Source organism: Oncorhynchus keta, chromosome 28 (genome assembly GCF_023373465.1).
Source record: "Oncorhynchus keta strain PuntledgeMale-10-30-2019 chromosome 28, Oket_V2, whole genome shotgun sequence".
Classification (NCBI taxonomy): domain Eukaryota; kingdom Metazoa; phylum Chordata; class Actinopteri; order Salmoniformes; family Salmonidae; genus Oncorhynchus; species Oncorhynchus keta.
In genome coordinates, this window is record NC_068448.1 from 41054974 (window position 1) to 41070729 (window position 15756).

A 15756-nucleotide genomic window follows, 5' to 3' on the forward strand; every position below is an offset into this window, starting at 1 on the left:
ACACATCCAAAACTTAATATAAACGTGTAGTCATGCATTTGTTAATTGGGCTGCATACTGCTTCATTTTTTTTTTTTATACATCAGTTATCTTACATGTAAAATATATTATTTTTTGTAACGTGATATGTGAATATCTACATTATTCATTTGCATGGGAGAAATTTGTGAATTGGACATTAGGCTCTTCCAAGAGCTGTGATGGTAAAGTACCAGTTGGCAAGGGGACAGTGTGTGCGCATGTCTGTTTTGTCGGTGTGCAAGTTTTTTTTTTGCTGAACTGGAGCAGTGTCTAAAGGTACCTGTATTAACACTTGATCTAAACTCTCTATAAAATTAAATCTAAACAAGTCATATCACAAGCTGTCCTAACAACTGCTGTCAGTTTATAACAAATCACCTGTGTTATTTTATGAAGATATGCTAACTAACAAACCCATATTGCTGCACGAGACACTGGTCGTTAACTTGTCATAGCCTGAGCTCAGTTGATGTGACCACTCATCACATTCAGTGAAGTCCTGTTTTAGATACTGGCGTAGGTAGGCTCTGTGATGGTTGTTTACTGTAAGGTAGCTGTCGTTCTATAGTGTCCAGTGCGTTGGCTCTATGGAAGCCCTGTCTGGTGCCCCTGAGGAGACCCTTGATGGGGCCCAGAGGGGTACCCTGATGGAGGTGCCCAGGCCCCAGCGCTGGGTGGACGACTGGGCTCCCCACTTCCTGACTGGTCGAGCTCAGCGCTGTCGCAGTCCGAGTCGTCGCACAGGGCCCGACTCTGAGGTAGAGGGAGAGAAGAGAAACATTATGCTAAAAGTAGAAGACAAACAACTGAAACCTCAGAGTTATGGGAGGTGTTAATGGTTCTTGTCCCTGGAAGTAGTGTAGATTAGAAACTAGTGGTGGGGAACAGATAAACTAGACTGAACAAAAATATAAATGCAACATGTAAAGTGTTGGTCCCATGTTTCATGAGCTGAAATAACAGATACCCAGATCATTTCCCATGTGCACAAAAAGCTTATTCCTCTCTAATTATGGTCACAAATTTGTTTACATCCCTGTTAGTGAGCATTTCTCCTTTGCCAACTACAGACCACGTGTCTGGCGTCATGTGTGCGAGTAGTTTGCTGATGTCAACATTGTGAACAGAGTTCTCCATGGTGGCAGTGGGGTTATGGTGGCATAAGCTATGGACAACAAACACAATGGCATTTTATCGATGACAATTTGAATGCACATAAATACCATGATGAGATCCTGAGGCCCGTTTCTTTTAAGGTATATGTGACCAACAGATGCATATCTCTATTCCCAGTCATGTGAAATCCATAGATTAGTGCCTAATGAATTTATTTAAATTGACAGATTTCCTCATATAAACTGGAACAAATTGTTGTATGTTGTGTTTATATTTTTCTTCACAGTAATTAAAAATAACACGAGATATACAGTGCATTCGGAAAGTATTCAGACCCCTTCACATTGAAGGTCCCCAAGAACACAGTGGCCTCCATCATTCTTAAATGGAAGAAGTTTGGAACCACCAGAGACTCTTCCTAGAGCTGGCCGCCCAGCCAAACTGAGCAATCGGGGGAGAAGGGCCTTGGTCAGGGAGGTGACCAAGAACCTGATGGTCACTCTGACAGAGCTCCAGAGTTCCTCTTTAGAGATGGGAGAACCTCCCAGAAGGACAATCATCTCTGTAGTACTCCACCAATCAGGCCTTTGTGGTAGAGTGGCCAGACAAAAGCCACTCCTTAGTAAAATGCACATGACTAAAGATTCTCTGGTCTGATGAAACCAAGATTGAACTTTTTGGCCTAAATGCTAAGCGTTACGTCTGGAGGAAACGTGGCACCATCCCTAAACCTGATCCAGAGTGCTCAAGACCTCAGACTGGGGCGAAAGTTCACCTTCCAACAGGACAACGACCCTAAGCACACAGCCAAGTTTCAAAATCATCCTTGAGTGGCCCAGCCTGAGCCCGGACTTCTCTGGAGACCTGAAAATAGCTGTGCAGCGACGCTCACCCATCTAACTGGACAGATCTTGATAGGATCTGCAGAGAAGAATGGGAGAAACTCCCCAAATACAGGTGTGTCAAGCTATTGCTGCCAAAGGTGCTTCAACAAAGTACTCAACAAAGTACTGAGCAAAGCGTCTGAATACTTATGTGAATGTGATATTTCAGTTGTTTCTATGTAATACGTTTGCAAAAAATTCTAAAAAATACTCTGAATACTTTCCGAATGCACTGTATATCCAGTATCAGAGAGAGAGAATTGTGTTGCCTCATTAGGATTCTGTGAAGCGTCCAGCAGGGCTTTGACCTGGCCCAGGGCTCCCTCCCTCTCAGACAGCCCGCCAGAGGCCTGCACCGGGTCAGTGTTGTCTGCTGGGATCTCTGACCCCTGCGACAGGAGGTCATCGCTACGGTCGCCCAGACGGTCGTCCGTGTTGGTGCTGACGACGTCCGGCGTGCCGCTGTGGGAGTGGTCGGTGGTGTGGCCCTCTTCACCATCCGACACAGAGAGGTTCTCCGAGCTGAAGGTAGACACCAACTGGCACTTGGTGATGCTGGTCGGACGTCTGAGGAGGATGAACGAGGGAGAAGAGGGGGATGAAAGAAGAGAGGAATCCAGTTTTGTTTCAGTTTTGATCCATTCATTTGATTAATATTGAATATTCATATTTTATAGTCATATTTAATAGTCATATTGAATAGTAATATTGAACAGTCATACTGAACATTCATATTGAATAGTCAAACTGAACAGTCATACTGAACAGTCATATTTAATAGTCATATTGAATAGTCATATTTGACAGTCATATTGAATAGTCATATTTGACAGTCATATTGAACAGTCATATTGAACAGTCATATTGAACAGCCATACTGAACAGCCATACTGAACAGTCATACTGAACAGTCATAGTGAACAGTCATATTGAATAGATATATTGAACAGTCATTAAATAGTCATATTGAACAGTCATACTGAACAGTCATTTAAATAGTCATATTGAACAGTCATACTGAATATTCATATTTAATAGTCATATTTAATAGTCATATTGAATAGTAATATTGAACAGTCATACTGAACAGTCATATTTAATAGTCATATCGAATAGTCATATTTGACAGTCATACTGAATAGTCATATTGAACAGTCATACTGAATGGTCATACTGAATAGTCATACTGAACATTCATATTGAATCGGCATATTGAACAGTCATACTGAACAGTCATATTGAATAGTCATATTGAACAGTCAAATTGAACAGTCATACTGAATAGTCATATTGAACAGTCATACTGAACAGTCATACTGAATAGTCATACTGAACATTCATATTGAATCGGCATATTGAACAGTCATACTGAACAGTCATATTGAATAGTCATATTGAACAGTCAAATTGAACAGTCATACTGAATAGTCATATTGAACAGTCATACTGAACAGTCATATTGAATAGTCATATTGAACAGTCATATTGAACAGTCATATTGAACAGTCATACTGAACAGTCATACTGAACAGTCATATTGAACAGTCATACTGAACAGTCCTACTGAACAGTCATACTGAACAGTCATACTGAACAGTCATACTGAATATTAATTGAATAACCACTTCCACCACTTCCACAAAATCTCTGATTAGAATAGTAATATTTTACAAATGTTATTTTTATAACGGTACCAAACACTATGACTCCTAAAATCATATCACATAACCATTTAGTGGAGATATCAAAGATGAGAAAATAAGACATTTTTATCTGTTTTTTGGGCACTGAAGTACAGCAACATGCTGTACTCACCTTCAGTGTTGGGGAGTAGTGAACTACATATAATTCAACTAGTGATTTAACTACATTTTGCAGTAGCTTGGTGGTCGTTGAACTACATTCTAATCTTGGTAGTGCTTTCATTACTTTTGACATGTAGCAGTGTAGCTAACTACTGGAATTACACACTACCTGTTTTGCTAAAATAAAATATGGGTAGGCAAGAATTGTCTTTCTTTTTCAGCATCAGACATGCCTAATTCTCACTTGAAACACAGTTTTCGTGTTTAATGGGCTAAATGACACATTCTGTTAACGTCTGACTCCAGAGTGGTCTGTTCTTGCAATTTGTAGTCTATGACGTTTCAGATTTAGATATGAAAATGTATCACAAATTAGATTGGATATAGTGAACTACTTTTTCAACTATATTTTTCTTAAGGGTAGATTTAGTGCATCTTAACTTATTCCAGTGTGAAGTAATCTGTAGCTTGGTAAACTATATTTTCCGAGTAGCTTCCCCAACACTGCTCACCGTCTCCGTGGCAACTCCACCTCGCTGTCAACCTCCCCCTCCTCCTCCTCTGAAGACACGCCACGCCTCTGTGGACACAGCAGGGAAAACAGAATGGGTTTAGCTAACAGATTCACAGAGATGAAAAGAGAGAGTACACACTGAACATAACTAGCTTCCATTGGGACTGTACCTGTTTGCGTGCGATGGCCGCCCTGTACAGGATAGCTGAGGGAGTGAGATGGCCTGATGCCCCCCGGGGTAACCTCATACCACTCACTCCCTCTTCCTTATCGTCCCCATCGTGGGGCAGGCGTGGGCCGCCCAGCACAGACCCCCTCCCGGCGGCCGCCCCCCTTCCACATGGCGAGTCTGGGCTGCTCGAGAAGGGGAACGAGGCCGCGTCCTCGCTGGGCGTGTCGCTGCGTGGGGTGGTCTCTGTGAGGTCATCCAAACCCCCCGCGCCCCCCTCGGACCCCCCTAGGCCCGCGGAGGCGCTCAGGCTGCCGCCCCTCTCAAGCCCCCCAACGGTAGGTTCTCCTTTCCCTTGACCGTCAGCCGCCAGTGTGGTGCAGATGAGGTCCGGGCTGGAGGAGGACAGCTGCCTCTGCTGCTGCTCGTGGCCCAGGGCCCGCAGGGCCACGTTGGGTTCCTGGAGCTGCTTGGAGGGGCCCGAGCTGGAGCTGTTGGCCTGGGCAGGGTTTTCCCCGTCGGGAGAGGGTTGAGTGGCCTTCAGGCAGGCAAGGTCCCCGCTGCTGCCCTTGCCAGGCTTGCGGTGGCGGGTCTTGACCCTACGCGAGCGGCTAGGAGACGTGGAGCCCCTGTTGGAGCAGGAGGGGATAGTGACCTGCATCACGGAGGAATCCATCTTGGGAATGATCACCTCTGACTTGAGGATGTCTGGCCTATGAGAACAGAATAGAATAGGAAATTATGGTCAGATGTGAAATAATTGGATAATAAATCTTCAGCTATTTATAATGGTTTCAATCGAGTATTTAGTTTTGCATGATCCACCTCCTTATAGGGTTCAGATAAGAACTACGCTTGTCTCCTATGCTTTTGGCTCTCGGAATGAACTCTCACCTCTTTCCAGAGGGCAGTTTCTGTGGGACATTTCTCTTCTTGATGAGTTTGTCCATGGAGTTGGAGGAGCTAGTCTGTCTGGAGCTGTGGTGCTTGAACAGTCCTGGATACTTCTTATCTAAAGACTGCTCTCTCCTAGGAACACATCAATACCATTCATGTTGATTGCATAAGAAATTGAGAAACTAGTCTGTTCTACATATTCTATTTCTATGACTTGTATCCTCTATAACCCGAAATAGCAGAGACTATTTATCAACTCATTTTGAAACACTGCATGTTCAGAAGGTCTATATGCCAGAGTAGCTGACATGATTCATGTGATGAATTTGACTTTTCCTTATGCAAATGATCCGAGAATTAGCTAAACAACTAAATAAGCATCGAAGTGCTTTGATTGAGGGAGCCACCTACTTCTGCAGCTCTTTCTCTTTGAGCTCCAGCTGCAGCATGACAGCGTTGAGCTCCATGTAGAGGTTGTTGGTCCTCTCCAGCTTCCTCTCATAGTGCTCCCGGATGTCCAGAGCGTGCCTGAATAGAAAAGAGCGCACAAATGACATCATGCTCCGCATGAAAGGATGCAAGAAGTGTGCCCTGAGACTATTATTTTCTATCTCTTTCTTTTTTCTATCTTCAAAGATAGATAAGGGAAGGGCATTGGATAAAAAGGAACGGTAGACATTGGATGTTAGTGAAACTGCCTGTCGACATGACCATGCGATTACTGTACTTTAGTTACACAGCTCATAACAAGGCACTGCCCACTGGGCACACATTGGTTGAATCAATGCTGTGTCCATGTCATTTCAATGAATTGAGTCTGGGCCCAGTGGGTTGTGGTTTTTCTCTGACACTATCCTGGCATAGCATCACTTCCAGCATCTAAAAGGGAAGAATAACTCTGCCTGTCAGAGTGTCGTGGTACAGACCTGAGCTCCTCTCTGCGCCGGTTGATCAGTTCCTCGTCCAGTCGGTGCAGACAGGTCCCCTCAGACTTAATCTTCTCAAAGTGCTGCTTCACCTCCTCCCGCCACTCAGCCTGCGCAACACACACACACACACACACACACACACACACACACACACACACACACACACACACACACACACACACACACACACACACACACACACACACACACACACACACACACACACACACACACACACACACACACACACACACACACACACACACACACTTAGACACTGGGTATGTGTGTGAGTGTACATGTGTATGCACATATTTGTGCACTCATATCTGTCACTTGGGAATGTGTTTGCTTGTGTATGAGTTCATCAGGTTGTGTGAGATATAGTGTAGAGTAGGCTACCTGAGACTTGAAGTATGTCTCCTGTGGGGTGGAGAGTACATCAGCTGAGGCTATATCCAGATGGAGAAGGATCTGACGGAAAGAGGGTCTATTTCTGGGTTTACAGTTCCTGCAAAGCCAAGGGGATATTTTCAGTCAGAGACAACTTTGGTATATCTACTGTATAATCAATATGGTTCTACGTGGGACAAGTCTTAAAGGTTTAAAAGGACAGAATTTCCCGCTATCTATTTCCACTGCCGCCTCTCACCTCTCTCTCCTCTTTTCCACCATCCCTCTCTTTCCCTCCTTCCATCTCCACTCACCAGCACTGCCTCAGGAGGATTTTGAAACCGTCTGGGCAGCTCTCTGGGATAGGGAGGTTCAGGCTGTTGTTGCCCACCCCCCAGATGATGGCAGAGGAGTCCACATCCTTATAGGGGACCTCCCCGGTCAGCATCTCCCACAGCACCACCCCGAACGACCTGCAGTTCACAACACTCCTTATGTTAGTGATCACTGAGATGGGATTGCATTGGTCATCTTTTCTATGGCCAAGAATCTTTCACTTACCAGATGTCCACCTTCTCCGATACGGGTTCATTCCGAATGACCTCTGGGGCCATCCAGGCCACTGTACCAGCGAAGGACATCTTCATGCTCTTATCAATGAGCTCCTTGGAGGTGCCGAAGTCAGAGATCTTCACTAGGTCATCATGGGTAATCAGCATACTTCCAAGGGTAGAAAGAAAACCACTATTATTGTAGATGTTCTTAAACCAGAAATAGCAAAACATTTTATTAGAAAGAGCTCACTGATTGACTTTGGAGACTTCTAGTCTCTATAAGCCAGGGGTGGACGACATACAGCCCGCCGACCGGACTTGGTCCGCGAGCCCATTCAATCCAGCCCACGGGTGGAATTATAATTTTTTTGGGGGTGTTAAAAAAACACTCCGGGACACTCTTGAACGGACTTGGTTTTGACTAACAAATCGGTCGAATTTGGAAATCGCGATGGGGCCCTCGAGCCAAAATGATTGCCCACACCTGATATAGGCGGACGGTTTTGATAATATCGAGCACATGGACTCACTTGGGGGACTTGAGGTCTCTGTGGATGATCTTGTGGAGGTGCAGGTAGTTCATGCCCCCGGCGATGCCCATGGCCCAGTCAATGAGCAGGGAGGGGGTGATCTTCCTGCCTGCTCTCAGCACCTCATACAGCTGGCCCTGGGCACAGTACTCCATCAGGATACAGTAGCAGGGAGCCTGGGTGCAGATACCCCTGGGGGACAGAGAGGTAGGGAAGAAGGAAAGGAGGAAGGGAGGGACAATGGTAAAGAGGAGAATAATAGAGTCAATGTCTGATGATGTCATGATGGTTTGCCTGGTCTAGGCTACAATAGCTCGGACCAACAGTTGAGTATATGTTTATACGTTCTACTACTATAGTCATATACATCTCTACATCTCTGTTCTCTTGGGGTCAGGGTCAGGGAGTTTTTCTCACTTGAAGGTGATGATGTTGGGGTGCTTGAGTTTGCGTAGGTGTTTGATCTCCGTCTCCTTGATGTCCCGGACTTTCTTGACAGCCACATCCTCTCCATGGAACTTCCCCAAGAAGACCGCCCCCTGGGCCCCGCTGCCAACCCATTGCAGGTCCGAGATCTCTTCAAATGGAACCTCCCAGGATTCTAAGAATGCAACATCAACACAAGGAAGCAGTAAGTGACAGGCAGTGGGTGGCAGACGGCTCTAAGCAAACCAGCTGAGATGTATCATATAAACGACATCATCTGTTGCATTTTAATGGTCCACAAGGGAAAGACATCTAGAGTACATACAGTGGGGAGAACAAGTATTTGATACACTGCCGATTTTGCAGGTTTTCCTACTTACAAAGCATGTAGAGGTCTGTAATTTTTTTATCATAGGTACACTTCAACTGTGAGAGACGGAATCTAAAACAAAAATCCAGAAAATCACATTGTATGATTTTTAATGAATTAATTTGCATTTTATTGCATGACAGTATTTGATCATCTACCAACCAGTAAGAATTCCAGCTCTCACCGACCTGTTAGTTTTTCTTTAAGAAGCCCTCCTGTTCTCCACTCATTCCCTGTATTAACTGCACCCGTTTGAACTCGTTACCTGTATAAAAGACACCTGTCCACACACTCAATCAAACAGACTCCAACCTCTCCACAATGGCCAAGACCAGAGAGCTGTGTAAGGACATCAGGGATAAAATTGTAGACCCGCACAAGGCTGGGATGGGCTACCGGACAATAGGCAAGCAGCTTGGTAAGAAGGCAACAACTGTTGGCGCAATTATTAGAAAATGGAAGAAGTTCAAGATGACGGTCATTCACCCTCGGTCTGGGGCTCCATGCAAGATCTCACCTCGTGGGGCATCAATGATCATAAGGAAGGTGAGGGATCAGCCCAGAACTACACGGCAGGACCTGGTCAATGACCTGAAGAGAGCTAGGACCACAGTCTCAAAGAAAACCATTAGTAACACACTACGCCGTCATGGATTAAAATCCTGCAGCGCACGCAAGGTCCCCCTGCTCAAGCCAGCGCATGTCCAGGCCTGTCTGAAGTTTGCCAATGACCATCTGGATGAACCAGAGGAGGAATGGGAGAAGGTCATGTGGTCTGGTGAGACAAAAATAGAGCTTTTTGGTCTAAACTCCACTTGCCGTGTTTGGAGGAAGAAGAAGGATGAATACAACCCCAAGAACACCATCCCAACCGTGAAGCATGGAGGTGGAAACACCATTCTTTGGGGATGCTTTTCTGCAAAGGGGACAGGACGACTGCACCGTATTGAGGGGAGGATGGATGGGGCCATGTATCGCGAGATCTTGGCCAACAACCTCCTTCCCTCAGTAAGAGCATTGAAGATGGGTCGTGGCTGGGTCTTCCAGCATGACAACGACCCGAAACACACAGCCAGGGCAACTAAGGAGTGGCTCCGTAAGAAGCATCTCAAGGTCCTGGAGTGGTCTAGCCAGTCTCCAGACCTGAACCCAATAGAAAATCTTTGGAGGGAGCTTAAAGTCCGTATTGCCCAGCGACAGCCCCGAAACCTGAAGGATCTCGAGAAGGTCTGTATGGAGGAGTGGGCCAAAATCCCTGCTGCAGTGTGTGCAAACCTGGTCAAGAACTACAGGAAACGTATGATCTCTGTAATTGCAAACAAAGGTTTCTGTACCAAATATTAAGTTCTGCTTTTCTGATGTATCAAATACTTATGTCATGCAATAAAATGCTAATTAATTACTTAAAAATCATACAATGTGATTTTCTGGATTTTTGTTTTAGGTTCCGTCTCTCACAGTTGAAGTGTACCTATGATAAAAATTACAGAACTCTACATGCTTTGTAAGTAGGAAAACCTGCAAAATCAAATACTTGTTCTCCCCACTGTATATATAACTTTCCTATGGATAAAATGACTTAATATTGACACATTAGTAGGTGTTTTCCCCGTTATAGCATCATTGCTCACGATTGGATCAATATGAGCAGTGCACAGTAAGATTGCAGTTGGAGAGCAAACAGCTGCACGTCTCCCCAGAGCTAATCTCTCATCTCCCATAATCTGTCATAAGAGTACAGTAGATAGATGAATAACTGAGAGTTCGGTCACTGTGAGAAGACAGATGCCTGTAGGCGGAATAAGAGAGACAAGCAGATTAATTTTGCATGAGGTCCACTGAAGTTTTGTGGTCTCAAGGGACCTGCTGCTGTAGAGGCAGCTGTTCTTGTTGTCTCGTTAACCAGCTGTGAATCCGCTACCGTAGATAAGACTGTGAATGAGGCTAGTGCAAAGGTAACATCAGCCGCATTATGGCGGAGAGTAGGGGGTGGTGGCAGGAAGGCATAGTGAGAGATATAAAAAGAGAGAGAAATGTAAGCCATTTTAGTGAATACCCTCCAAAATGAAAAGTGGCAAGGAAGAGCAGCATCTCGAAGTTGAACCTTTTTATTGGATATATAATGCATCACCATGGTTACGGATTTACCTCAACATCTTTCACAGTGACTGACTAACATTTCAAGTGACAATAGATTCAGTATCCTACATGACATCGCCATGTATTTCTGTATTGGTTAAGGTATTCAGTATCCTAAAAGTATACAAAAGTCATTATTAAACACAGAAGACCTTGTGCTGAAGTGACAAAGAACTGGCTGTTATACTCACTCCAGACACCTTCCTGGTTATGCTTGTGTTCGGGGGAGTATGCTTTCCCGATCATGGTCCAGACGGGTTTCAGGCAGCCAAACAGCCCCTCCAGAAACCCTCCACCTCCTTGCTGCATCCGGATGTTGTCTGATTGGCTACGGACGGCCCCAGCCTCCGAGCTAAGCCCCGCCTCTGCCCCGCCCCCACACTGGCAGGCCTCATGCTCGTGTAACTTCAGCACACTGTTGTCAAAGTGGGCCGGGGGCCCGTCACTAGGGGTGGGGCTGCTGCCACAGGTGTGGGGGCACCCCTCAACCCCGCCTGGCACCCCTGGTGCCCCACCGGTGTCGATGGACAACACGTTGCGGAGGACACACTGGGTGGGGGTCAGGTCGGTCTCTGGGGTGCAGGCAGGGGTGTCTGCATCCAACCTGCGGAAGGGGGGCTCTGAGATGGGGGTGCTGAAGCCTGAGAGAGAGGGGGAGGGGGCGCGGGGCTCATGGAGGCAGGTCCCACTCATCAGGGGGTCCCACAACACAGTAGCCAAGGATGGATGGGAGTACAGAGGGAGAAGGGGAGGCCTGGATGGGGAGAAACAAAAATGAAGAGGAAAGAAAAAATAAAATGAATCACTATAAATCAGCATAATCCATTAATACCTGCTCTTTTGGCTGTTTGGAGCTGTCCAGTGCTGAAATATACCTGTATCTCAGTTTCTCATTCAAAATAGTGTTTTCTGAATGTTTGGCCTTGTCAGTATGATACATATACTCTCAGATAATAGGGTACGGTTAGGGTCAGAGGCATACCACAGTTTTGCGAGCTTGGCAAACCTGTATTGGGGAGTTTTCTGCAGATCATTTCAAGCTGTCAGGTTGGATGGGGAGCATCACTGAACAGCTATTTTCAGGTCTCTCATCAGATGTTAGATTGGGTTCAAGCCCGGGCTCTGCCTGGGCCACTCAAGGACATTCAGACTTGTCCTAAAGGAACTCCTGCGTTGTGTTGGCTGTGTGCTTAGGGTCATTGGAAGGTCATTGGAAGGTCATTGCAAACTCCAAGCGGACTGTCATGTACCTTTTACTGAGGAGTGTCTTCCGTCTGGCAACACTACCACAAAGGCCTGATTGGCGGAGTGCAGATTGGTGGAGTGCAGAAGGAGTTGTCCTTCTGGAAGTTCTCCCGTCTCCACAGGTGAACTCTGAGAGTGACCATTGGGTTCATGGTCACCTCCCTGACCAAGGCTCTTCTCCCCCGATTGATCAGTTTGGCCAGGCGGCTAGCTCTAGGAAGAGTCTTGGTGCTTCCAAACTTTTTTAATTTAAGAATTATTGAGGCTATTCTTCTTGGGGACCTTCAATGCTTCAGAAATGTTTTGGTACTCTTCCCCAGATCTGTGCCTTGACACAATCCTTTCTCGAAGCTCTACGGACAATTCCTTCAACCTCATGGCTTGGTTTTTGCTCTGGCATGCACTGTCAACTGTGCAACCTTATATAGACAGCTGTGTGCCTTTCCAAATCATGTCCAATCAATTTAATTTACCACAGGTGGACTCCAGCCAAGTTGTAGAAACATCTCAAGGGTGGTCAATCGAAACAGGATGCACCAAACTCAATTTCGAGTCTCATATCAAAGGGTCTGAATACTTATGTAAATAAGGCATTTTTTATTTTCTATTTTTAATACATTTGCAAAAAATGTCTAAAAACCTGTTTTTGCTTTGTCATTATGGGGTATTGTGTGTAGATCGATGAGATTTTTTTTACCGTAACAAAATGTGGGAAAAATGGAAGTGGTCTGAATACTTTATGAATGCACTGTATAATCTCACATGGTACTGTTCTGTACCTTTGTTCTGTACATTTGGGGATTATCTAGTATAATGTAAAAATGTTGTACCCGATATTTGGAATATAAAAGGTACAATCATAGGAGGCATGGCTGAGTTGGGGTGGCATTCAGTTAGTTATTTTTGGCCACCTGTGATTGAAAGTGGTGTACCAGTTTAAGCAGTCTATGGTTATGTTAATTCAAGTTTGAGCATGTCTGCTGCTAGTTCTGAAGTCTTTATAAAGGCTTACATAAAAGCATGTGACAATAAAGAGCTGTAATTAATATTTCAGCGACGTTAACCCAACACTGATCAAACTAGTCAAGAGGTATATGGACCTCTTAGCTTACTGATTAACGTATTGACGTGACAGTTGCTCAACCCAGGTTCGAGTCCCAGGCTACTCCCACGAATTCACTACACTGGTGTCAGAAGCGGGATGGCGGAGAGGTGTGAACACATGAGGAGCTTGGTATAGAGAAGAGGTACATTTTTTGTCACTGTGATGGTACTCTAAAAAGGGAAATTTGTACAAACTGCAAGGATATATACCTATAACTAACAATGGATTTCGCTTACAGGTACCACTACAGTGACAAGCTTTTGGAACCCTTCAAGTACAATTTGGTACCTTCTTTAAGTTTAAGTAGAGTAGAAATTATTTTAATCAAGTCAACTACAAAGGTGTTGTTCACTCAGCAGAAAGACTGTCTGTAAACAGACTAAACATCAGAAGAGAGAGAGAGAGAGAGAAAAAAATGACTACAGGGAATCAAAAAAATCTTGCTCTACCTTTCTTTAAAAAAAAATACTCCTGTGAGAACAAGTCAACCGTTTCAATGCAATTTCTCCTCAATATAGACTCAATTATTCAGTAAACCACATTTTAATATCTATGAATCTATGAACGGGATCGAGGCAGTCAAACAGGACCAAATCATCTGGAATGGGAAACAGTTTTATGAATGAACCAGGAAGATAGCAGTGACTACAGAATAAGCATGACCTTTATCCCCAGGGTGAATCCCTTAGGAGTGTCACCATAGGGCAGGAAAGCCTATATATTTGTTACATTATGGATATGGATAGTACTCTGTTGGAATCAATAAGGATGAGTAAGCTGCTATGCTTCTTCTGGTACTGTATGTATGGAATGGTCCTGTTACATGCTTGGCTTGACAGTGTTATGCTGCAACCAATTCATTTACAATACTGTACAAGTCATGACATTGTATCTCTGTAGAATATGACGAAATTGCATAACTAACCCATTGAGGTGTGTGTGTGTGTGTGTGTGCGTGTGCGTGCGTGCGTACGTGTGCGTGTGCGTGAGTGTGTAAGTAAGAGAGAGAGAGAACTGCCACATGTACCCAATTTACATTATACGGCAGCCCCTTACTCTGTACTGCACCACCGCATGAGAATAGAATAGAGAGCGTTAAATGGGAAAAACACTGGGCCACAGTGGGAAGGAGCACTTTCGCTCACAAATGCAGGGAGATCTATCTTTAAATAACCAAGGATGTGATGATGACACTCACTAGCATCACAGTCGACGTGCATGAATTAAAGCCCGAACCGTACGAGTCCATCCATGCCAAGTCTAACTGCCGCATCGTCTGTACATTTACTTAATGTTGGCACCAACACAAACATATTTCGTAATAGATTATCACGCTGCTGCATAAATATGATCTCTCGCATTAATCAGAGATTATGCATTTTCTCCTAGATTGACGTGCTGTTACGCTACAATGTGAACAGAGTACGAACAGAGTACATTGCATGAGGCAAAGACAACCCTACATGAACATCTCATTATACCTGATTTCCTATTTGATCTATAATACTTGATAGCATGACATTCCCATACCTTTCTGCCTGGTTGATGTCGCGTTGTCAAGTACGGGATGGGTTCAGCTTGCTACATGCGATAATTAAGAACAATTGTCGTTTTTCCTCTCCGGACTTACAGTCGTTTTATTGCGTGAAAGTCCCTTTCCACGAGTTCACGTTAACAGAACGAATCCCAGCGGGCAAATTGTGTTATCAATAACCGGGGAACCATGGAACGTGAGTCGCGCGCTGTGTTGGGGGAGGGAGCTGTCTCCTTCCCAGTGCTGAATTGACGTCACGGAGGAGCAAGCTACCCACAAGGGGGCGCGAATATCGCCCCCACAAAATTGTACAGTGGTTTCCATCTTTTCAGCAACGTTTCATAAACTGTCTTCGAGTCATGTGAGTTCCACTGACTTCTTTGTTCTTTGCTTGAGATGATGCCTTTGGAAATGTTTTGCACACACAATGAATGGTTCAGATACGGTAAGATAACGTGGGGTAACTAGCACTCCCCAAGAACAATGTCCAATTGCTGACACAAGAAAAGAAAAGTTTCGTAAAACATTTGGAATATGGATGATGGTCATGCTTAGAAAAACAAACTATGAAGGCAAGTAAGTGACTACAGTTTACGCTTTTTTAATCAAATGTTTTTTTTAAATAAAATATTTTGGGGTAACTTATGTTAAACATCTATTTTTTTTAAAATGTGTTGAGTGATTAACTAAATTAACTAGTGATTAAGTTAAAGTCCAAGTATCAAATATTGAAATAAAATGGCATCATCTCACCGTTAATATCCTCACTATGATGAGGTTTTGATGTAAGGTCCCTCTTTTTATTGTCCCATCAAATCATGTCCACATCCTAAAGTATCTACAAAATGACTATGTAACTCATTTAAGTTATTTGGACATGATTTGAACATGATTTGGAAAATGCTAATTTAGTCACTATTGACTTACATCGTATCTAACTTAATTAGATTATAATTAGATTACCAGTCAAAAGTTTGGACACACCTACTCATTCAAGGATTTTTCTAGATTTTTTTCTATTTTATACATAAATAATAGTGAAGACATCAAAACTATGAAATAACACATATGGAATAATGTAGTAACCAAAAAAGTGTTGAACAAATCAAAATATATGTTATATTT

At 44.1% G+C, this 15756-nt stretch overlaps 1 protein-coding gene across 1 annotated transcript; it reads right to left on the reverse strand.

Annotated features, from left to right (window-relative positions):
* Positions 1-284: 284 nt before the first annotated feature.
* Positions 285-14849, reverse strand: map3k12 (mitogen-activated protein kinase kinase kinase 12). Its single transcript, XM_035741222.2, has 14 exons — positions 14628-14849; positions 10939-11501; positions 8230-8413; positions 7813-8004; positions 7290-7448; positions 7043-7201; positions 6738-6846; positions 6333-6442; positions 5818-5934; positions 5404-5538; positions 4511-5222; positions 4339-4406; positions 2291-2588; positions 285-774 (listed from the first exon to the last, which is right to left on the reverse strand). Exons 2-14 carry the CDS (start codon positions 11438-11440, stop codon positions 607-609), a joined length of 2913 nt encoding a protein of 970 aa, XP_035597115.1. The 5' UTR covers positions 11441-11501; positions 14628-14849; the 3' UTR covers positions 285-606.
* Positions 14850-15756: the final 907 nt, after the last annotated feature.